This window comes from Vespa crabro, chromosome 2 (assembly GCF_910589235.1).
Source record: "Vespa crabro chromosome 2, iyVesCrab1.2, whole genome shotgun sequence".
Classification (NCBI taxonomy): Eukaryota; Metazoa; Arthropoda; class Insecta; order Hymenoptera; family Vespidae; genus Vespa; species Vespa crabro.
In genome coordinates this window covers 5925700-5951143 of record NC_060956.1, presented here as the reverse complement: position 1 = coordinate 5951143, position 25444 = coordinate 5925700, and the positions used below count along the sequence as shown (strand labels likewise).

Sequence of the window (25444 nt, the reverse complement as noted above, 5' to 3'; positions counted from 1 at the left end):
AAAATAGTAAAAATTCAAACAAAATATGGACCAATAATATCAATATCATAAAATATTCTTTTTGATTACAGTGGTATAAAGTGAGAAAAGTCACAATGTTAATGGTTTAGTGAATTTTTAATTTCTCAAATAGTTGCAAACACCAATTTTATCGAATCAGTTTAAAAAAGTGTATATATTAAAGTATAATATTTGGTTGTACTTTTGATTTGTATATTTAATTGTTTATAAATGTATAATTATCCGAATTGAATGAAATATATTACAAAAAAAAATAGATTGAAGACCGAAATTTTGTAACGATGATATAATATTAATAGTTGGCAATACTGTATACGTCGCCATTACGTTTTGGCTTCGTCTATTCGCTTGGAAAGTTGCGATGTATTGTCTGACTGAGCATTTTTGACATTTTAATTTCGTGATAGTAAATGATTACGAAATAACGAAAAGTCGAAGATAAGTTGCGATTTTATACATTACAGGTAAATTAATTTTAAGTAGCAATATAATGCAATTATAATAACATACGGTATGTATTAAAAACGTTGAAATGATAATGGCTGCATTGCAGTATCTAAAAAGTATTTTAACTTCTACAAAAAATGTACAATAGATATTTAATATAATGAGATATTGTTGAAAATTGTTTGTAACACTTTAATAATTCATTTGGCTATAAGCACAATTATTATATTAAACTTCATTGACTACTTTATATCTAAGAAATCAAGAATATGGAATACCTCATGGCAAGCTAGCTAAATGTGACCTAATCTGTAGTAAAAAAAATAAAATTTTAATAATCTGATTAAATGAAATTTCTTATTTTTATAAAATTAAATTTTTACGCATTGATCATATTGTATTTCCCTAATTGTTCTAGTTATAAATTTATATCATATAATTAGATTTCTTTTGTTATTTTATTAGAAGTTTTTTGTTTTTTAATTATGGTGTAAAGACTTATTTTTGTAAAATGTTCTAAAAAGGAGGACTGCATTAACTAAAATTGAAGATGGAGCAAGAATCTAGACGTAAAGGTCCTAGAAGCCCCAGTGCTGATTCAGATGATTCATCACATAGAAGACGATCAAGAAAGTATGATAGATCTCCATCTCCCAGACGATCCAGATATCGACGATCTAGATCAAGAGATAGAAGATCACGTTCAAGTTCTAGAGATCGAAGAAGGAAAGAAGCAAATCGTTCACAACAAGAATGGAAACAACAAACAACATCTTCACAATCCCAAAGTGCAGCTGCTAATTCTGCTGGTACTAGTGGTTATGTTCCTGCCGTTCATAATCAATATCAGGTAAAATATATTTATCATACTATTATTTGTTAACATAAATCTAAGTTTCTCACAACATAGTCACATATCTAATATTAGTAGATAGCTTAAAAATATATTTATTAAAAAAAAATCATTAATATATTATTATTACAGGCACCTCCACCTCCGAATACAAGTCAACCACCACCACCTTTACCTGCATATAATCAAGGATACAATAATTACAACTATAATTATGGGCAAGGCTATGATTACAGCTATCAGCAACCAACTAGTTATCGCAGTGTAAGTTAATTGGAAAAGAATAATATCTTTTTAATTTAGTACGCATAATTGCATTAGAAAATAGATGTATAACTTATGATTGCAATGTTGGATGATTGTGTGATTTTATGTTCGATTTTGTAGTAAAATATTATATTAATTATCTTAACACTGTGATATAAATAAGTTCTATATCAAGATGTTTAAGATGTATATGGGTTTTCTAAAGCTCATGTATAATTAATGATACTTTTTTATATACGCGAATCATTATATTATTACGCGATTTGGAAACGATAGTGTGTCGAAAAATGATACACCATTTTTCTTCTTTTATACTGCAAGCTCTGCAGCTCCATCAGTAAGTATAACATTCGCGTTATTTATTTTATTGGTAACAACATCGGAAACGACTATAATTGACCTGATGATTCATCTTCAAGAATCTTCCATGTATTATCCAAAGTTCTGATTTGAATGTGGACAAGTAAAGGTAAGGGTTAAAAGAAGCACCATTCATGTATTTGAAATTGAATGAACATATTAATTCTGTTAGGATTATCCTCCACCGAATTGGCAAGGAAATCAGGTACCATATAACAACCAACAACCACCACCACCTCCTACATTGACAACGCAGCAAGAATCATCACGAGCTGTGGATAGTGGATCTTCTAGTTTAGTAACATCTTTAGCAAGACCTGAGGATGTAAAAAAAGAAGGTATGATATAAGATAATAATATACTAATAAATGCAAAAAGTTTGAAATGTATTTAAAACAAGAAGTTGATTTTAACATTAATACAGAATTGATTTTAACATTATTCTCTTTTTATAATGGATTATATTACAAACAAATACTTTAAGTAATCCTTCATATATTTATGATATATTAATCAACTAGTTTAATTTAAAGAAAACTGCTATTACAAATATATTTTATAATATATCTGTACTTTAAAATTAATCACACGACAGCCATCGCAGCTGAAGTGAAACAACAAAAAGCAACGCTAGCTAAGCAACGTGAAGAATATGTCAAGAAATCGGCAACGTTACAACGTGAGCTGGAGATTTTACGACAACAATGTGATGAGATTGGTAAAGAAGGTGGCAGAGAAAACAATCGTATAATAAAAGAAAATCAAAAACTTCAGGTGAGATATAAAATATATATTCTAAATGATATTTTATTAATATGTTTACTCAATTTGAAAAGTAATATTTACTTATCCTAATTGTTAAAATAATTTAAAAATATGATAAATAAATATTAATTGTACATGGTTCTCTATTTTCAGATTGAAATACAAAATAAAATGAAGTCAATACATAATGTAATTGATATGCTCACTGGAATCATTGGTGATAAAGCCACAGTAGATGATTTAAAAAGCAAGTTTAAATTAGAATTGAATAAACGTTCAAAAAGTCCAAAAGAAGACTTCCCTACAGGAAAGTCTGATTCACCCGATAGATCATCAGTAACGGATTCCGATAAAGAATGTAAAGCTGATAGAGAAGGTAGAGAAAGGCGATCTCCTGAAGATTCTAAACCCATGTACAATTTCATACATTATGATCCAGAAATGCATTGGTGCAAAGTTTGCGATATATTCCCTAAAACGGCAAAGGAATATTTGAATCATCTTCATAGCAATGAGCACAAAGAAGTTTGCTTAGTAAGTGACAATATTTTATTTTTCCTTTCATTGCTGTTGTTAATTCATCGTTTACAAGTAGACTTAGAAAATTCTGTGTAAAATTCACTTTGACAAATAATATTTATCAGTTACTAAAACAGGAACCAGAAATATATGCAATTATTGATTTGAATTACAAGAGAACAAATGGATTCGGTTAGGAGTATGTCTTTATAAGTCAAAAAATATTTATAAGTGGATGCTTTATTACACTAATGAGCTATATATGCAGGTACTTGGTACATAGTCTGATTGATGCATCAAATCAATACCTACCAAAAAGTACCAAACTTTTTACAGTGAATATTAAGAATTATTATTGAAATCATGTTTCATGCTACAGGAACGCAAGATAGTTGATATGCCATGGCATGAGCAGAATGGAGAAGGAACAGAAAAAGAAGTGCCCTTTTATCCAGGACTACCAACGAAAAGAACACCAATCAAAGGTATGGTTAATTTCAGTGGGTAATTACTAATAGAATACAATTCCGTAGCTTGTGCACAGACATTGTGTTGTCCGGTATGTATTGAAGAGCTCTATGCATATATACATTGCTTATAAATTTTCTTCTGATATTAAATACAATAAATTTAACAAAATAAAGTGTTAATTTTGTCCAAACAGTTTTTAGAGGTAATAAGATTTGTAAGATTTGGCAGGTAGAGCCTTCTTCTAATTCAATTATTATTTGAGTATATATACTTTACATTCTGTTTGGATTACTAATAATAAATTTATTAGCAATGTTATATGCTCTATACAGATGCACTGGATTTTAGACTACTTTGAGAGGCGCAACTTCAAAGAATTTTGAAATTTTGGTTTGTCTCTTAATGAAACTGTTTACCTTTCTCTCTCTCTCTCCCTCCCTCTCTCTCTCTCTCTCTCTCTCTCTCTCTCTCATATATAAGCACTTATTTAAAATCACCATGTATAGGCTTGTGTCTGGTATCAAGATGTGATATCTGCAAATAATGTTAACGTACATACACAGTGATGGTGTTAGTGAAGATATATATTTTACATGATATCATGTTTAAATTTATTCGTACTAATTAATAAAAAACTACAGAAATATGTGAACAAGTAAAATATATAAATATGTAAACGTGATGTATTATATGAAAATCTTTGTAAAATATACTGTAAATGTTTATTATATGAGAAAAAAATTAGAATTATGTTGATGCAAGTAAAAATAATATTAGTTAAACAATTACAGTATATTCCATTTTTTACAACTACAGTTATGTAAATTATATGTATTAATACTGTTTGTACTACTTGTATGATAATACGAAAAAAGCAATAAAGGTTTTTTTATTCCTCTTTCATTTCCAGCGAACATCGTGGGACTTGATGAAGAATATTTAATGTATTCAAGTATTTGTTGATCAGCATTTAATATATTATTTTTGTTTTCAGTGACATGAATGTGTCGTGGCAGAACATAAGGTCATTCTTTATGAACTTACAATTGTTTACATATTTTAAAGTTTAAGTAATGCTAATTAAAATATTATTTGATTATAGGACTACAGTTCTTCAGTGCAGCAACTGCATGGTACTGTAAGCTCTGTAATTCCTGGATTGGAGATCTTCATTGCGCGAGTTTGCATCTGAAATCTAAAAGACATTCTGAAAATTTTTCTGTAAGTAAATTAAACGTGCTCGGTTTTTTTGAAAAAAAAAAAAAAAAAAAAAAAAAAAAAAAAAAAAAAAAAAAAAAAAAATTTATATTTTTCGCAGCGATTTGTTGAACAAAATCCACATTGGGAAACGGACTGGATGGCTGACCGTGAGAAAGCCTTTTCAGAAGAAAAACACAAACAAATACAAATGGAATTACAAAAACAAAAAGATGATGATCCACCACCAAAGTCCAAAAAATCTAAGAAAAATAAGAAAAAGTCGAAAAAGTCCAAGAAACGTAGAAATAGGAGTAGTGCTAGCGATACGTCTAGCGAATCAGAGAATTCAGAATCTGATTCCGATCAAGATATGTCCAAGAGTATACGTGTTGCTATGAGAAATAAAATGAAAGCTTCTACTCAAGCAATTCTCAACGAAGAAATCGATTACCATAGAATCAAATTAAAAGGTCATTGGTCAAAAAATGTACAAGTTCATCAAGCAACTACTCCAGAACAGCAACCTGTAGAAGCAGACGATCGGCAACTTTTAAATTCAATCAGAGATAAATTAAAAGCTAAGCAAGAAGAAGAAATGAAATCTATAAGTAATAGAACACAAAGTCAAGAAAAAATGATAATGGAAGAAGAAGAAGAACAAGAGCAAAGTAGCTTTTCTAAAAAATCTGAAAGTTTGGAAGCCTGGGGTCCAAAAGAACCACCGAAACCATTTTGGATTAAAAAAGATGAAGACAAAGTACAACCTCTACCGAGCAAACCAATTGAATTACCAAAACCAGAAGAGATGCCTAAACCACACATGGGCTTTTGGACAAAACAACAGGTAAATATGACTCTTAAACCATCGGAAAGCAAAAGCACTGAAAAAGAAGAAGAAAGAGAACGCGAGAGAGATAGGTATAAAGATGATCGCGATCGTAAATATGATAGAAGAGAAGATAAATATGATCGATATAGTAGGTATGACAGAAGACGAGGAAGAGATCGAGATAGGGATAGGGAAAGAGATCGCGAAAGAGACAGGGAAAGAGATTATTATGAGGATAGACGAAAGCGAGATGTAAATGAATCACCGAGACGAGAAAGAAGTTGGCGCGATAGTCCAAAAAGAAATTATGAAAAATATGATAAAGATAGAAGAGATGATAATTCATCAAATGACGAATCGAAATTTGAGAAAAAAACAAATGAATCGGCTTCTAAATCAAAAAAAGGTGGTGTTCAATCTAAAAAGTCAGCACAGGTGGCAAAAGGTAAATTACCTTTTATTGGTAGATTACCGCTATTCAAAAAGAAAACCGAAGAACCGAAGTTACCTGAAAAAGATATTGCTCCATTGCCTTATCAACAAAGCAAATTTGAAGATACTCCCAAAGTTCCCAATGAAATAATAAATCCACCCGGAGTGGTACATATAACAAAATTGGCAACACCGGTTAATTTAAACAATAATGCAAATCAAGCGAATAAGACTCCACCAATGAAGATATTAGTTGCCCCGCCTCCACCTGTTTTAAATGAATCGAAACCGACCCAACAAGTTGTCGATATGGAGATCGAAGATCAATCTGAAGAAACTGTTATTGAGCAACCAATAATAGAGCAACAAAAACAAACACAAAGTACAACAAAAGTGACAGTACCTTCTCATCCTCCTCCACCTTTAAATCGGCCACCACCACCATTCCCTTCAAATCAACAACAACAACAACAGCAACAACCACAATCGCAACAACAACCAACGTCACAAGCACAGCCACAACCACAGCAACAACAACAACAGCAACAGCAACAGCAGCAGCCCCAACAACAACATATACAAAATAGGCCAACATTTACTCCAAGTAGACCTATGCCACCTCCATTTATGTCTACTCCACCGCCGTTTATGCAAACAGCACCACGTTTTTCACCTCATCAAGTTTTGCGGCCTCCTATGCAACCACATCCGCCTTTCGTTACAAATCCTCCACCCCAAATTCAGAATCCTCCAACCTTTATTACAAATCATCAAAATCCTCCACCTCCTACGTTACCGTCTGTGGAAACGGTAACTCATGATATATCGGATATACCAGAACCTACCGAGAAACGACCAGATCCAAGCATTCCTTTACCTGACGACTTACAAGAAGCTTTGAATATTATTTTTCCTAAAGAAGAAACAGAAAGTAAACAGCAAAGTCAGCAAGAAAGTAACGTTATGTATTCATCTATGTACAGTATGTTAGGCTGCGTTGGGTATGGACCAGAATACATGGATCAACCACCGCCCGAGATAACTCAAGCGGAAGTGGAAGCTGATACGCAACCTGGTCCTGATGACCTAAAAATGTTAGGTATTGATGAAGGAGACACGATTCTATAACATTGTTCATAGATAATTTAATCTTCGCATTAAAATACAAAGATTTTTTATGATAAGGCAAGATTAAGTAAAAGCCATTCGTAGGTAAATCACTTTGATTCATTGTCTCGTTATTAGACACTATTCAGATATTCTTTTGCTTTAAGAGTTGCATTATGTTGTTCAGTACTAAGGAAGAAAATGTATAACAAAATCAGAACTGGAATGATTATTCTGATAACTCGGTACACAACTATTTCATGGAAGAATTTTAATCAATGTCATTCATTGTTATTGATTATAATGTCATTCCTTTGAACACAAATAGAGTTTTCACCAAAATAAGTTGTACGTTATATTTTACCTTATTAAAAGATCCTAGTATAATTATTCAATATGTATATCAACATCTTTTACTGTGTCCAATTTAAAAACTAATAAAAGTATTATTACAAATTAGAAGTTTTATAGGACACGTATATCTTTATTATATAAGGATCATATAAAAATATATATTTTCACTATTTAGTTTATTCAATAACCATTAACATTGACATTGTAGCATATCTAAGTAATGGCGTAGTTTATTTGGGTTTTTTCATATTAAAGCAAACTCTACTTAATAAAATTATGTGCAATGGCATTTATGTTATCATTTCATAACAAAATTTTATATACAAATTTTTTTTGCTTACTTTTTTCTTATATGAGTATAATTCCGCTTATTACAATGAATATACTTCATTTATCGTAAAAAAAATTCTTGATGTACGTATGCTTATTTATACGAAATTTCTATCGAACAATGCTTATGACAATATATTTGGAATGCTGATTTTCATTGGAATGCTTCTAAAGTAAAGCATATTAAATACAGTAGTAAATACTTTGATATAGGAAAAAACATTCCATGTTATAAAATCAAATTATAAATGTTATGAAACAATGCACATCAATATTGTTGCATTGAATTATAAAATTTAAATTTGAAGAACAAGACCTGCACTTGAAATATTATCACCACCGCCGGCAGTTTGAGCTGCTTGTGTACAAATTAACACGGGAGCCACACATACTTCAATAGGAATGTTTTCTTTTTCTATAAGTAAAGTCTCTTCCCAACAAGAAACTGGTTTATCAACATCCAAAGGTATTCTCATACCATGAGTATTAGACGTTGAAAAGCTTTCATCCATAACCAATGATGCTTTTCGAATATCAATCTGAATAAAAAAAAAACATAAGTATTGAAGATATGATTAGAAAAGAATTTCATTCAAATGAAGTTCTAATATTACTTACATTGCTTGTTGCACAAACATGTCTGTGAGCTGTTAAAGATGCTTTAGCTGCTGCAGCCATTGTGTTTTTCCAAACAGTATCTTTCACAGTAAATATTGCTTGGTATGCTAAAGTATGTACATGCATACGAGTAAGTAAGCGTGAATTAGAAATAGACCTTCCTCTTAAACGTATGAGTTTGAACAATGTTCTCATTTGATCTAAAACTGTAGCAACTCTTGGAGTTGAATTAGCAACTAATGAAATGTTGCCATAATACATAGAATTGTATAAATTAGCTATTTCTTGCTCGTTCATTCCTAGACTATCAGCAAAAGGAATAACTAAGTTACAAAGTTCAGAAAGTAAATTGTCATCAACAAATGAGGCCATTTCAAAATGTATTTTTGTATCTAATGGTCTATTAATCATTTGTTTATTTATGTTCCCAAGAATTCTTTCACGTTCTCCTTTACACAAAAAGATAAAGAGTTACATACAATTTATAAATGTATAAAATTATATAAATGCAAAAATTGTTACAACTTACACAGTGCTATATAGTCACATTACCTTCTCTAAATGGATAATTATCCATCATTTGCAAACCACTGACTACAAGTAAATCAAGGTTTGTAGCTGATAGAATTTTATCAAAGGCATTAAAAGAACTAATAACTGGATTATTTTCATCATTGTGAATAATATACCTAATAGATATTATAGAAATGTAAATATAATTATGTATAATCATATATTGTAATATTCTAACACCATTATATATTATACTTACCTATTTGCTCTAGTACTAGAATAAGGTCCCCAATTATCTCCACTTTTGTATTCTAAAACTAAATGAACATCATCACGTTTTACTTCACCACCAACAACACTAATAACTTGTGGAATCATTTGATGCAATGATTTTGTTAATTTTGCAGCTAATATCACATCACAGCCTTCTCTTGCAAATCGTAGTGCCATTATTGCTGCATTTCCTCCAATTGTTGAATAGGATGAAGGAAATGCACGAGCTTTGTTAACTAATTGATCGAATAATGTCCGATTTGGCATGTATCGCCTGAAAGAATTATCCATTATTATAAAGATTTCTATTAAAGAAAAAAATCAAGATTACTTACTCAGCAGCAGCACCATGGCGAAAATAATAAGCAAAACTCTTTAAAAGTTCTTCTTCTGTATTGATTTCATCAAAATGTTCTGGCAAGCCAATTTTATCTGAATAATGTAATAAATGCTTTGCATCAACATATGTATCTGTACATATACCATAACCTACAGCGATTTTAGGTTTGTTTGTAATAGAATGTTTGTTTTCTATCCTTTCTAAGCCATGTAACAAAGCTGACAGACGTTTTTGTAATATATCCTCAGAATTTCTGTAATATAAACCGGCTAAAACAGCCAGTACTGCCAAAAATGTTCCGAACCTTAGTCGCTTGTTAATTCCCATATTGAATGTGGAATCTATTCGTGAAAACTATAGATATATATATATATATATATATATATATATATATATATTTTTTTCTTTCGTTTATACAAAAATTACAATGTGACAGTTCTGACAGCGTTGCATTGCCCAGTCAACTCTTGAGAATACATTTAACGACTGTGGGGCTTATGAGAGATTAGATTTGCGCATGACAAACAGACCAAAGTACTTACACGATTACTTTTAAATTCTGATGACATGCGATTTTTATGCAGAAAAACGCATATCATACTACATCTATTTATGTATGTTTATATTTTTACAGTTGAAACAAATTAAATTCATTTTTTTATGAATATCTATAATTTACGTTCAAATAAATTAAAAAATAAAAGAAAAATCTATTGTATCAGTTCCTATCAAAAAAAGATAGGAAGCGATAGAACATTATAAATATGTATATAGTTCAACCATAGAATAATAAACAAACTAAATGGAAACGTATCAATTGTGCATCTAAACGATCGTGTAAATAATTTCTACAATGATCAAATGATTTATTTTCATTCAATAACCAATAGCTTTTTCTCTTCTAAATACATATACTTAACATCAAGTTTTAAGGAGAACAAACGAGAGATTAAGCTTTTATACGCGCTGCTGTAGATCTGAATTATAAAATGAGTATTCATTTTATTTTATTCTTAAAAGAATTAGACTTGTTGAAAGAATTAATTTGTAATTAAGTGGATTATTATTAATCGATATGTATGTAATGTGAAAAGAAACAACACAATTTTTTGATTGTAAGTTGATATCGTATAACATTTTATAGGTTAGAATTATAAAATCGATTAAAAATTTTCTTTGAAATATTAATTTGATTTGAATGACGACTTAATTTATATATGAAAAGATGAAGTATTGCAGAAGAAAAATGCTAAAATGTGAAAGACGAGAAAATCTAATACAAAGGAATACAAAATTCAGAATTAATTTTATCAAGTGACATGTTTGTAAACAAATGATTTATTTTGTTCTACAACAAGTCTTATTTAATTTCACTTTATAGGTACGTTATACACAAATCATCAGTAATTACCCTGCAATAATCATACGTTTCATTAAAAACTATCAATATCATTGTAATGAGAATGATCGTAGAAAAATCTTTCTTAACACAACCATGTCATAAAAAAATATAAAAAAAAAAATATAATTATGTGGTTAGGTGTTTTCAAACTGACTCAAGACAAAAAAAATTATTTAAGTCAGATGAATATAAGAAAGTTAGATGATAGAAATGAGTAAAAAGCTTTCTGTGGATACAGATTGGACTTCAGGGAACAAATATATAAAAAGTTCATTGCATCAATTTTTTACTGTCAACAAGAATAATCATAACGTTGTATCTGTAAAAAAAGAAGCAGATTTACAAGAGAAAAAGCGTAACTTTCAAGCCTTAAAGAATATGAAACATTCTGAAAATTCTACGAATAAAGAAGAAAAAATAAATTATGAAGAAACTTCTTCAAATATAATAACAACAGTAAGTACTATATAAATTATATCTATGTATATATTAATAATCCTATTATAGTACCTTTCAACAGTGATCATAATATATTTTACAGAATCATAAATCACAATCTTTAAACTCCATGTCAACTAAGATTATTATTAATCATCATGAAAATGCACATATACAATCGGAGATTGACAGTATACATGAAACATTGTGCCGCAGAGGTCAAATTGATGTTATAGAAATGCCATTAGAACAAACATATTTTTATAAGTACTTTTTGGTTTATGAAGACTTACCATCGAAATTTGTAGTCTTACATGCTCTACACAGTAACACAGCAAAAGAAGTAGCAAATAAGTTACTAGATATATTAGCAATTATTGGGGCTCCTCAAGTTCTACAAAGTGGAAATGGACGAAATTTTGCTGAACAAATTGTCAGAGAATTACGTATTTTATGGAAAGATTTTATTATATTACATGGAAATGTGTGCAAATGCGAAGAAGATAGCAGAGATTTTAAAAATTTATTAAAATGTTGGTTAAACAAAAATCCTGGAAAAACATGGTATGAAGGCTTGAAATTTATACAAATCTTTCAAAATTCAACATATCGTTGTCAAAATGGTAAAATACCATGTGATGTATTATTTGGACAAAATGTTCATCAAGAGTTTCAAAAATTAATCATCGCTAAAAATACAACAAATGATATGTGGACAGAAGAAGAATGGATAAATGTTACATTAAATAAAAAACAAAATAATACTATTACATTTGATAATTTGACTCATATTTCTGGGAATATAATTTCAATAAATACAACTGATACAGATAAAAATGATAATGTATGTATATGTATTATTAAGGTAATATTATAATTCATATAGTAGTAATTAATTTATTGCATATTTTTTATTATTTCAGTGCCATATTGAATACGATGATGTGTCATATAACAATCATAAAAACAATCATGATGATTCTTTTCAATTTCATAAAAACTCAAATAACTTTAAATTTGTTAGTGTTAAAAGTGAAACATTTTTGGATAATTTACAAATGGAAGATTCAACATGTGCAGAACCAAATATTGAAGAACGTAATCTTTGTCTAAATAATCAAAATTTGACATGTAAAATTTGTCATAAACAATACATGAAACTGGGACATTTGAAAAATCACATAAAAACTCATATTAAGAAACGACAATTTGATTGCACATTGTGTAATAAAACATTCCAAATCTTGAAATTATATGAAAAACATATGCAACAGTTTCATGAGAATTATCAACAAAATAAAAGTCATACAGATTGCATAAAAAATGATAATAGCTGTAGTAAATATACTGATATAAATGTTAGTAAACAAAGAAGTATGGAAACAGAGGAAATTCCAAAGATACATAAATCAATTATGAAATCTCATCAAAGTAGTAACATAGTACTGAACCATACGAATAAATGTGTTAGATCTATAAAAGAACCAAATTCTATCAATGGAAGACAATTTTCCAGGAAGAAAGAAGAAAATAGAATATCAAGATTGAATGGAAATCCAACATTAGAATGTTCATATTGTAAACAAAAATTCAGTTTTCCTAGTGTATTAAAAAGACACATGCGCTCTCATACAAATGAAAGACCTTATGTTTGTAAAGTATGTAATAAAAGTTTTAAACAATTAGGTCATCTTAGTCAACATTCATTGACACATAAAGATTATAGATCTTTTCAATGTGCAATATGTTGTGTTAAATTTGAATCTCTGGATTTACTTAAAACTCATTCTCAATCACATCAAGGTGAATCAATACTAAAGTCAAAAGAAATTTATCGTCTTTTCGAGTGTGATAATTGTAAAAAGGTTTTTACAACAAAGAGTGTGTTAGAACGTCATATATTTACTCATACACACGAGCGTCAATTTGGATGTAAAATATGTGGTAAACGATTTAAGCAAGCTGGTCATGTAAAATCTCATATGTTAGTTCATACTGGAGAGCGAAAATTTGAATGCACTATATGTTCAAAGAGATTTAGCTTATCAAATTCACTAAAAAAACATATGTATATTCATAATGGTGAAAAACCATATCAATGTGATGTATGTGGAGCGAGATTTCTTGAGAAAAGAAATCTTAATGGACATCTTATGACACATACAAATGAAAGGCCATTTTCTTGCAAAATATGTGGCAAACGATATACGTTAGCAGATACGCTACGTCGGCATGTCAGTGCTGCTCATGAAGATGGTCGAACATATCAATGTGAAATTTGTGCAAAAATGTTTAAACAGCTTGCACATTTGTCTGTTCACAAGAAAGTACACAATGATGAACGTCCTTTCCAATGTCATCTTTGCGAAAAAAATTTCAAACACAAAAATGTTCTCAAATCTCATTTAGCTATTCACGCAAATATTCGACCTTTTGAATGCGACATTTGTAAAGCAACATTTGTTAGAAAAACTAATCTGCAAACACATATAGCATCAGCACATATGAATGAACGTCCATATGCTTGTACAATTTGTGGTAAACGTTTTAAGCAAATAAGCCATTTAAATGGTCACGTTGTTGTTCATAGTAATTCAATGCCTTATCAATGTGATTTTTGCGATCGTCGCTGTAACAGATTGGATAATTTAAAGAAACACATGCGTCTTCATACAAAAGACAAAGAATAGATAAATAAAAGTTACGAATTCAGTATTTTTAATACTGAATATCTTATTAATTTATGCTTTAATTCTATAATTGTAAATGCTTTATATAAATTGCTTTATATTTACAGAATGTCATGAATATATGAAATATATTTGTAATTTTATATAGGATTATAATAATTCCTTGTGGGAAGTTATTCAATTTAAAAATTTTTCATGGTACAAATATTTGGCACTATATATGTATGTGTGTATGTGAATTAATGAGCTTGTAACGTTTTACATTTTATACCATAAGTTAGTAAGTTCATTTAATTGAATACTTGCTTTATCTTCATTATTAATTGATATTGAATTATATTAGTCCAATAACAAATTATAATCAATTATATATTTTTTCTTTTTATTCCTAAAAGTGAATGTAATTAGATCTTATAAATAGTATATGTTTATAATAATAATATTTTATATTACATAATTCTTTCTATTTTAATCAATGCATATAAACTTCAATATTCTTATAATACATTTAAATTTGTATTTAATATTTAATAACTGTATAGATAGTTTCTAATCATTTGCAAATTTTCCATAAGACAAAAATGTATTGAATTAAATATTTGCCATTAAATATTGCCTATAAATTATATTGTGTAATAATATTAAGGAAAGACATAGTTAATTAAATTTTTTCTAATAAAATTAATAAGGATATAATATTATTAATAAAATTTTATTCCAGAATTTAACTTTAATTTTCTCAATTTTCTTGAGTATTTGTACTTTCATTTGTTAATTATTTACTGCTTTCATTATTTATTTCCAATATTTCTGTTTGAGAAAATGTTAAATTATTTAACTTTTTAAGAATTTTTATTAATCGATTTTTTAAAATGATCTTGCGGGCAGCTTCAATAAAAATGTTTATTTTACAATAATATAAAGACCATTTTTTATTGGTATCTAATGGAATTGTAGTTTCTGGATACTGAAATAAAACAGAAAAAATAGTTCATGTATTTGTCAAGAATAAAGCAATATAATAAAACATACTTTTAAAGCAATTCTAAGTATTCTTTGTTTTATTTTTATAGATTTATCTCTATTAATTAACTCTTTAAACTGTGTTGTAATTGTTGAACATTTGTAATAATTCCAATTAAATTTGCGTTCCATCATAATTATTTGTAGTTCTTCGATAGAAAGAAATTTGGCATTAAAACCAATTTTTGGTTTATGATGAATCATTGCTCGATTATTTTCTTTGCGATAGACTTCTGATTTATATAAAAATAAATCTTGTAATTTTAATTTATGTTCAATCATTTCTAATAAATAAATATTTAAGGGACCTATCTGATAAAAAAAACATGATTTATTTTAATTCTTGGATTAATCAGTCATAATATAATAAATAGTATTACCTCTCAATTCATGTTCATTACAAAAGTTTTCATAGTATTTATCATATATATGGTTTACTACTTGCATCATATGAATTTTGTACGACCATTCTAAAGATCTTTTTTCATACTGTTTATGTCCTTTATATATCATATCTGTTCTTCGTTTATTTTCTAATGTAGGGTATATTTTCTTTAATAGAATAGGTTTTCTCTTAGTTAGTTTATTTATCTTAGTTTCTATATATTTTTTATGTCTATATGTATTTTCATGTAGATTTCTAAATAAAGGAATAATATTTAGATGTAATAATAATACTTAATATATTTAACATTTTAAAATGGCAGTAATATTGCGACAATGTACCTTTTCAATCTTGGTTTAGTATGTGCATAAAATGTTACTACATGTGTTTTGGATAGTTCAGGTATATATATTTGTAATTCAAAATTTATAGTAATATAACTTAAAGGTCTATAAATTACCATAATTTCTGCAGGTTTACAATCTGGTTTTACATTTCCTAAATATAATACAAAATAAGAAAAACAATAAAAATAATAATATAAATTCTTACCTTCTAATGGATAAATATCAATACAAGGATTTTTTGTAAATGGTAAAACTACAAAAGAAACTTTTTTATTTGGGGCAGGATGTATTAATATAAGATGATGTACACTATAAAAAAATCAGAAGTATTTAATATTAGTTTTTATAATTTTTATAGTTTCGTTATAAGCAAGATATTTACATGTTTCCCAAAGGTACATTTCCAAAATTTATTTTTTCGAGAAAAATAGGCTTAAATGTAGAATTCGTGAATATTTGTGTTGTTATATTTTTTTCATTTAAACATCTAGTTTTTACGTCATTTATATTCGGGGATTCATATACAATATTTAAATTCATGTTGAAATACTTTTGTTATTAAGGTCAATAAAAATAATATTTAACGAACGATTGTATATAAATCGTATAATTACAAACGAAATTCTTTTGTTTCATTATTTATATCAAACGACTACTGTTTTCATGTTAAATTTAAATTATTAAATTTCAAATTCAATCGGTAAAACAGTCACTTACCATTAAGGCAAATTTCCCTCTCGATGAAAGAATTGCATTCAATAGTTTCTTGTCTAAAGTTTAGTGTTCTCTTCCTCTTGAGACATTCGAGTAGATACGAAAGCTTTCTCCTTAAAAAAATTATAAAAAATTTAATTATAAAAGATGTTTAAACACATAGTGCGATCTGTTATACAAAATGTTCCTCGAATGAGTAAGAAAATAAATATTAATATACTTTATAACTAAATAATTCTATAATACAAATTCTTACATAATAATATTGCATTTATAAATTAAAAATTGCGTTAATTTATTTCTGTATGTATATAATTTTTATTACACATTTTTCAAAATGTAAATTACATATTACTATATTCCAATAATAATAGTTAATTTGATCAAAGGTTAAATAATGTTATATATGGGTGTGTATATATATATATATATATGCATATGTTAACTATATTTTTATTTTTAAGATTAAAAGAGATTTGATTCAATATATTTCATAATAAACGAAAAAATGTAATTAATATTAATATACATACAAAAAAATGATATAATTATAATTCCTACTATATTTAATTGTAGTAGTATATTTTATATGTTTATAAGTAATCTAGAAAGTATGAACATTTAATAAGCCCACTAATAAAATTCATTAATTATATTATAAAAAGCATAAGAATGTTTTATAATTTATGATGAGTGATTATTATCTTACTTATAGGTAATCGTTCCTATTCAATTTATGGACCTACAAATTATAAACCACCATCAATGGATGACCTACCAGTTCCACAAGGATCATGGCAAAAAGCTAATGATAAAAAGCAGGCATCTTATAATATACAGTTAGCTGCTTGTCTTGCCATGACTGTAGTTACTTTCATTGTGGTAAGTAGAATCTTTTATACTTAATTGTTTATAATGCATGGAATATAAAAAGTAATATATATACATATATACATATATACATATATACATATATATATATATATATATATATATATATATATATATATATGATATTCTTTTTTCATAGGCTAAAACATCAGGATTAATTTACCTTAATTGGTATCCTCCTACTCCTAAGGATAAAAAAGAATAATGTAAACAAATATTATCAATAGTTAATTGTAGAAAAATGAACATTCTATGAACATCAAGTATTGTTGTTCCTTTCTATATATAATATTTAATTTGTAATAGAACTATTATAATATACAAGTTCAAAAATGTCTGTGTAAATTTATTGACATTTAACTTGAATAAAAAACCAATAATTTATATGATGCAACAAAATATCAAAAATGTCAAATGTTATGCTAAGTTAATGTTCAATCCATAATAAAATACATTATTTGTCTGCGTTAAAAAAGTTTTCCTTGTTCAATTAAGATTGTGCTTCTGCCTTTTTTTTACAAGATTATATTTATTTGTCTCTAAAAATTTATTTGTATTTACAGAAATATAATTGCTTTGTATTTCAGAAATTTCTTTTACAATTCTGTAGATATATCATGCTTTATAAAATAATTCAGTAAATTGAATTTTTATATATAAAGAATAATTACGAATGGCATGTAAAGCATGTATATGTAAAGCAATCGATGTAAAAGTAGCTGTAAAGAAACTTCTTAAAGAATTAAGTGCAAAAAATAATATTTTAGAATATTATAATATAATATTTTTATATGTGTATAAAGATAATTAATCAAAATCTTTAATAATCATATCAAAATAATTAAGTTTTCTATTGATGTTAAAATTTATTGACAAGTAAAATATTATTTTGTAATTACATTTATAAGAAACTTTATATTCTGTCCTATATAAACGTACTCTGATTATATATTTTTATTTTTTTTTTTTAATTTTGTAATGCTTATTTTCTTAAATAAGAATAAGAAGTTTAGAAATTATTAGCAGATTGTCGTATCGACGAACCTTACATCATAGATATAAAATATTTTTAAAAACTTGTCACATCCTGCGTAAATCTGCATGTAAAGACTGAAAGGAATATGTCATATGGTAGCTGTAAGAATATATCAGGGAGAGACGATCTCTTCGAAGATGTTTACCTTGGGCCTTGAAAATATTTAAGAAATTGAACTGGAATAAGAAAAATAACATAAATGAGAGAAAATGACTACCTAACTTAGACTACTTGGCAGGTTTGTTAAGTTAAGAGAAAAAAATTTCCACTATTTCACATCGCCATACCTCGTGAACTGCATAGCTTTTATTTGTATTTTTTGCTTTTTTTTTTTTCAAAAGTAATCAACTAGTTACTACTTAATCGAAGTCGTCAACAATTATATTCATCTTGGCTAGAAAATTAGATTGGGTAATAAGAACCAGATCTTGGGTATAATGTTAAAAGGCACTAAACTAAAGAAGAAAGATCTTTAAGGACTCCATAAAAACATCAGATCTTGGTAGTATGCTCTTAAGCACATTATAAGTGTTATATAAGTGTAACAGATCGATAAAGTTTGGGAAGGTATGTTCTACTACTTCCCCTATTAAGGATGATAAGGAAAAGAAAGTAGTAATAATAAATGGCCATGATATGATTTATTTTTATAATTATTATACATATATATAATATATTGAGATTAATACCACTTCATACATTTGTAATCTTTTTCCAAATTTATATTCTACCTAATCTTGATATTAAATTATATTGAAAGGAAAAATCTTATTGGAAAGAAGATTATTATATTAATATAATAATTGATGAGTAAATCTATGTTATATATCAATAACTATGTAAGTATATAAGAGTATATAAGAGTATAAAATTAGATACTTTTGTAATTAAGTAAGCATAATTTGACACTTGCATATTCTTTTATACTTACATAGTTATTAATATACAGCAGATTTGTCCACCAATTATTAACATAAAATATTTCCAATAAGAATTGTGCTTTCCATTATAATCCAATACTATGATATGGTAGAATACATATTTGTTAAAATTTTAATTACAAATACATGAAGTGTTATGTTAATCTATATTACATGTAATAATAATTATAAGAATAAGTAATGTTAGATCTAATTATCATTACTACTTCTTGTTCCACTTTGGTTGAGTCCTCAATAGGGAAAAAAACTGTATAAATATTATGAAACAGTTTTATAATATTACTGCAAAAACTGTGTAAATATTATTATAAAAAGTTTTTAACAAAATACACAAGTGAAGTAAAATATTATTTCATTTAGAATTATGTAGATGCTATAATATAAAAATAATATAAAATCTATAAAGAATAAAATTTATATTTATATTTATATGTTAATCAATTATACCATACAATAATTAACTATTATAATTTTTCCACTATTTGACATCGCCGTGCCTCGTGAACTGCACAGCTTTTATTTGTATCTTTTGTTTTTTTTTTCAAAAGTAATCAACTAGTTACTACTTAATCGAAGTCGTCAACAACTTTTCCTGGACAAAAGCAGTATCACTGTTATAAAAACAGTATAATGATTAAAATATACCAACCATGCTTTGTATAATACAAGTAGTAAAACTTTAGGTAATTTCATATTAATAGACTTTTATTAATTTCAATATTTAATTAGTTTGTTTAAAAGTTAAAGTGAATCACATTCTGCGTACAAATCGCGCGCATAAAAATATGTATATATATACGTGTATATATATATATATATGTATATATATATATATATACATATATATATATATATATATATATATACATATGTATATATATACATATATACAAATGTATTTATGAAGAAAAAAGGAAAAAAATTTTTTTTTCTCTTTTCTTTGTAGTTGTTTCCAAAATAATTTGGCTCATATATTTTTATAAGAAGTTGCACAAGTTGTAGTATACAAACGAGATTGTAAAGATTTCAAGTATCAAAAAAATCATGATTTATAAATTTTTAGAATATAATGTCAGTTAGATTCTTTTTTAAGTTGTTATGCCTTCTTTTTCTTAATGAAATTTTATAAATTAATAATTCTGAAAGAAAATATAAATGCTTTATCAACATTCATTAACAGACATTAATATTATTTTGAAGTAAAATATTAATATCTCGTTTGTAATAGATGCGAATTATATTTGTTATCACAATACAGTATAAAGTATACTGCAGATTTGCTGGTTTCACTATATATAATAACAGTATATATATATATATATATATATATATATATATATATATATATATATATATATATATATATATATATATATATATATATATATATATACTATATTTCATATACGTATATACAACATATTTGTAGAATAAATAAAATATATTAAATCATGAACTTAATAAAAATTTTTACGCATAATTACTACATACTGATCCAGCAGGTACATTTTCTAAAAAAATAAATACATCATTCACAAATGATTTAAAATTATTCTAGTAACAATTTAAAGAAACTTAGCATATACTATGTATAAGTAAGTAGAAATAAAGTTTAATACAGTACCACTTTGCACTGTAGATCACATTTCTTTATATATGTTTACTAATGTGTAAAATTTTGAACAATTGCAGAAATGTAATAATTTAACAATATTTTATATATAGCACGCATAAACGAATCACAATATTTTGTCTAGAATTTATCAGTGATCTACTTGGCACATAATGCTGTTAAAATAAATCAATATAATTTAGCAACTATGAAAATTTTAATAACTAAAGAATAGCTCAAGCATTTTAGCCATGCAAATGATACCGAAAATATTGATGAAATTCTTGATCCAAGGGTCAGCTTGGTTGATCTTCTACTATATGAATCTGTTCAATAGTATAAAAATTTCTATCAATAAAAGAAATCGATCCTAGTAATTACAAATAAAAAACCAGAAAATATTAATAAAAGTTTTACCTCAGATAAAATGGCCCAATTTTCGCTTTCACTATGCACAGTCAATCTGAGAACAGATATTCTTCCATATTTTTTGTCTACTGTTCCTTGAGCAATTCCAAGAGCATCAAATTTACCTATTTATTTATATATTTTTCATTAAAAATTCTGATTAAAAAATTTTATATGATTATATGATATCTTTAATATTAATCATATTGTTACTGACCTATAATAATATAACCATCTTCTGTTATATCATTATTATTTCTATCTATAAATTTAAACATTTCAGGTAACACTTCAACAGTTGTATTATAAAATCTATCAGATGGATGTTCGGGATTTCCACTTCTAAATAAGTACCTAAATTGAAATATATAATTAGTAAAATGATAAAAAATAATTTTAATAAAATATTAACCTTTTTATAAAAATAGAATGTGTAAATTTAAATTTTAGGTGATCTCCTGGTTGCGGTAATAGCCCCCAAAAGAATGATTCTCCTTTATAGGCTTTTTGCAATGTATATTGTTTGTATGGTTTAATTCGAGTTTCCACCATTGCATCCGGATTTTCATGTGCATAGTATAAAGTAATTTTGCCGAATTGTTTATCCTACGATTTAAATGTAATAACAATTAGAAAACACTTTGATTGCATATAGTATATAAACAGAGATGCGCGTACACACGTGGTTAAATTGGATAAGATACCTTAAGTTTTTGTACTTTCCCTTTCAACGAAGAATGTGTTCCTATATGTTGAAAAAGTGAAGGCTTATAATGTATCCAGAGTTCTGCTTTAGCCATCTTACAATGTTTCTACAATATATCAAATGTAAAAGGAAATAATTACAATAAAAAAAAAAAAAAGAAAAAATTTAATAAAAGTTTATTTAACTACAATTATACTTACACTGTCTTTATCGAGACTGCACACTTTTGTTGAAATTAAATGATCTAATAGCCAATCTACAGGTTTATCATTATGAAACATTAGAAAAAATTGGATTAACCATGGCAGTTCCACACATTTAAATAATTTTCCTAAACCACAAGAAAATATGGAGAATTCAATGATGTTATTGCTTATATTGTTATCATGTTACTTTTTATTATGAAATATATGATTAATTTAGATTAATATGAGTAAAACATACCTATAAATCCCAATTGACAAAAGTCCAATACAAACCAATTCTCTTTTGTGCTAACTTTTTGTAAAGCAAATGATTTCATAGTAGTTATAAAATTTTTTTTAGCTAAAATATCATCTTCTAGTTGTATATAAAACATTCCTTTTGTCTGAGCATATGACATGAGAAATGCAAAATCCAGATTTTGTTTTGACCTCCAAACCACACGTTGATGATCATCTCCTAAAGTATCTCGCAATTTAGATAACTGTGGATAATATGATGAAGACGGAGATATCACATCAATTACTCCAGTTTCATATTCATTTGGAAATCTAGAATAATTTAATAATAGACAACAGAATGTGTTTTAGTTATTAATAAAAAACAATACATAACACACACGCGCGCGCGTGCGTATATATATATATATATGATAATCTTTTCAGACCTTAATCTTATGATAATTTTTTTAGTGTGATGATTTTTTAAATTGATAATAAATGTCTGTAATATTTCCATGCTGTATTAGTAAGTGTAATAGTTTAAGTATCAAATATAATTATATAAATGCAAGAAGCAATCTATCACTACAGTACTCTAATCTAATGATTATAATACATATAATTCAGTTGCTATGAAATAGGAGATATACAGACATATCCAAAACATGTTCATTTAAATTCAGGTAGATCATGTAAAAAATATAGACTTACTGTACTTCAATTTGCTTTGCAACATAAGTCACATAATCCAAATCTGTCTATAAAAAAAGGAACGTATTAACTAGATTAAAACATAAGTAGATTTAAAGCAACTTAAGTAAATATACTTACTTCAGCTACTAATACTATTATCAAGGTATCAAGTATTTCTGCAGGGCTCATACGATCTATTAAATTTTTTAATGTAGCCATTAAATAGCTCTGCACTTCTCTTTTAACAGTTGGTATACCTAATACCATGCTTACTCCGGAACGTCCTTTGCTTTGTATGAATGCAGGACGCAAACTATTCGGATCATTTAAAAAATGTGGAAGAAAGTTGTATATAGATGGTAATTTTATATTTGTTATATTAGATGTACCATTATTGATCAGATATTGAAGATCAGGTAAAATATGATTGCTTTCTACTAATTGTAGTAATTGATGTGATAATATATTTATTTCTTCCTGGCTACTGATATACTTGGCATGTAAATGTTCAAGCTTTACTTGTAATTCAGCGATATTATTCTGCAACATTGTTTCTTCGTGCAAATCCGATGAGGACAAAAGATTTAAAATGGTACATGGCACTAATACTATTGACAATATGATAATACATCGTCTTCGTATAGAACTCAGAGCTACGATATGAGACATCATTTTTATGTTAAACTACATGATGATTACACTCATAACCTTATGCATAGAAGAATGTCTTTTGTATAAAAACACCAAACGGTTGTCGAATAGCTTTCATATTAATTTCACTCACACTGATTTATATAACAGATACAAAACTCTATATATAATAGCTACATATATATTTCCTCTTTTTTAGAACGCTATGCTTTTTCAACAGATATTCAAGATATTTCTGTCACGTTTTAAAAAGAAATAAATAACCATCTTACGAATGCTTGCATGGTTAAATTGAATAAGCTTATCTATTATCTTATCTATTATACTTTTTTATTAAAAATAATCAACAAAATCAAAATATCAATCTCTTGTCTAATCACTATTACGAATTATCTGATTATACTTTTGTTATATTTGTGATAATTTTATTTCTTTGTCGATTAGTTATCAGTTTACAGATAATCATTCTTTCTGTATTCATGCATCAAGGCGTTTTTCATTCTGCATTATGTATAGATTTGTATCTAGACCATTTGAAGATAAAAATATGTGATTAATTGATCGAACTTTCGTGAAAACTTTTAAAACATTTCCTTTGACGTTTTCATGTCTAACGAAGCGCGGATACATCTACATTCATTGAACGTCAACTTTACATGGAATTCTTCTCTTATAAGAACAGGAAGAAGATATATCTAGTATTTACATACATACCGGAACTGTACAATGAATTTGATAAAAAAACAACGGATTTTCTTAAAGAGATCTATGAAAATTAGATGATCGTATTTTTACTATTAAAAACATTCCTACTTAGGATGTATCGAACTACGATAGAAATAGAAAGTAATCAATGCGTTCCGTATTTAGAATAACTACTCAAATCAGTGTATGGTTATTTAAAAATACCGCCTTTTTTTCGCGCCAAATTCAATTCTCGCTTTTTCATTCTTTGATAAAACTTTCTACTTCGGTCAAATAGCTCTTGCAGAGTTTACTTAAATACCATAAGGACATTTTCAATTTATTAAACAATTTATCAAGCATATTATATTTATTTAAATATTTCATTTTTTAGATTAATAATACTAAATATTTCTACTTATGAGTAAATATTTCTGATAACCCGTTAGATAATTAGGAATAATGATTATCAAAGCAAATATAAAAATTATAATAAATTTTTTAGAAAACCTTCAAAAGCATGATGAATGTTTTAAGGGAGAAGATATTTCATATTAACGCAAATATATTTTTTATCGTAATGCAGTAAAGTATACCGCATACCAAAGTGACGTAGTATATGTACTTATAAACGACTTGAATGTAATTCCGGTATATATGAATGATCAGCCAATTAATCTAGATAGGAAAATGTTAAAG

At 27.0% G+C, this 25444-nt stretch overlaps 5 protein-coding genes across 11 annotated transcripts; 3 read left to right on the top strand and 2 right to left on the bottom strand.

Moving 5' to 3' along the window:
• The first annotated feature begins 233 nt into the window (after nucleotides 1–233).
• LOC124433047 (zinc finger matrin-type protein CG9776-like) lies at nucleotides 234–7613 on the top strand. The gene is made up of 9 exons (XM_046982564.1): nucleotides 234–485; nucleotides 993–1318; nucleotides 1454–1585; nucleotides 2121–2286; nucleotides 2544–2722; nucleotides 2867–3247; nucleotides 3612–3717; nucleotides 4806–4924; nucleotides 5022–7613. The coding sequence occupies exons 2-9, from the start codon at nucleotides 1019–1021 to the stop codon at nucleotides 7290–7292; spliced, it is 3654 nt and encodes a 1217-aa protein (XP_046838520.1). The 5' UTR covers nucleotides 234–485; nucleotides 993–1018; the 3' UTR covers nucleotides 7293–7613.
• Nucleotides 7614–7782: 169 nt separating this feature from the next.
• On the bottom strand, nucleotides 7783–10170 carry LOC124433049 (ADP-dependent glucokinase). The gene is made up of 5 exons (XM_046982572.1): nucleotides 9695–10170; nucleotides 9346–9633; nucleotides 9126–9262; nucleotides 8574–9022; nucleotides 7783–8494 (listed from the first exon to the last, which is right to left on the bottom strand). Exons 1-5 carry the CDS (start codon nucleotides 10024–10026, stop codon nucleotides 8252–8254), a joined length of 1449 nt encoding a protein of 482 aa, XP_046838528.1. The 5' UTR covers nucleotides 10027–10170; the 3' UTR covers nucleotides 7783–8251.
• A 251-nt stretch (nucleotides 10171–10421) lies between these two features.
• LOC124433048 (zinc finger protein 708-like) lies at nucleotides 10422–14786 on the top strand. Of its 7 annotated transcripts, none has more exons than XM_046982567.1 (4): nucleotides 10422–10776; nucleotides 10844–11557; nucleotides 11643–12383; nucleotides 12463–14786. In XM_046982567.1, the coding sequence occupies exons 2-4, from the start codon at nucleotides 11303–11305 to the stop codon at nucleotides 14227–14229; spliced, it is 2763 nt and encodes a 920-aa protein (XP_046838523.1). In that variant the 5' UTR covers nucleotides 10422–10776; nucleotides 10844–11302; the 3' UTR covers nucleotides 14230–14786. The 7 variants fall into 7 exon arrangements, with proteins under 7 accessions (XP_046838523.1, XP_046838527.1, XP_046838525.1 ...); XM_046982571.1 differs by having other exon boundaries at nucleotides 10422–10814; nucleotides 11340–11557; XM_046982569.1 differs by having other exon boundaries at nucleotides 10422–10814; nucleotides 11240–11557.
• Nucleotides 14787–16740: 1954 nt separating this feature from the next.
• Nucleotides 16741–17924, top strand: LOC124421882. Its single transcript, XM_046957570.1, has 3 exons — nucleotides 16741–16894; nucleotides 17414–17580; nucleotides 17729–17924. Exons 1-3 carry the CDS (start codon nucleotides 16846–16848, stop codon nucleotides 17792–17794), a joined length of 282 nt encoding a protein of 93 aa, XP_046813526.1. The 5' UTR covers nucleotides 16741–16845; the 3' UTR covers nucleotides 17795–17924.
• Nucleotides 17925–21162: 3238 nt separating this feature from the next.
• LOC124432925 (alpha-1,3-mannosyl-glycoprotein 4-beta-N-acetylglucosaminyltransferase B) lies at nucleotides 21163–24913 on the bottom strand. The gene is made up of 9 exons (XM_046982264.1): nucleotides 23549–24913; nucleotides 23429–23475; nucleotides 22737–23047; nucleotides 22493–22623; nucleotides 22291–22398; nucleotides 21999–22192; nucleotides 21804–21940; nucleotides 21596–21711; nucleotides 21163–21504 (listed from the first exon to the last, which is right to left on the bottom strand). Exons 1-9 carry the CDS (start codon nucleotides 24080–24082, stop codon nucleotides 21475–21477), a joined length of 1608 nt encoding a protein of 535 aa, XP_046838220.1. The 5' UTR covers nucleotides 24083–24913; the 3' UTR covers nucleotides 21163–21474.
• Nucleotides 24914–25444: the final 531 nt, after the last annotated feature.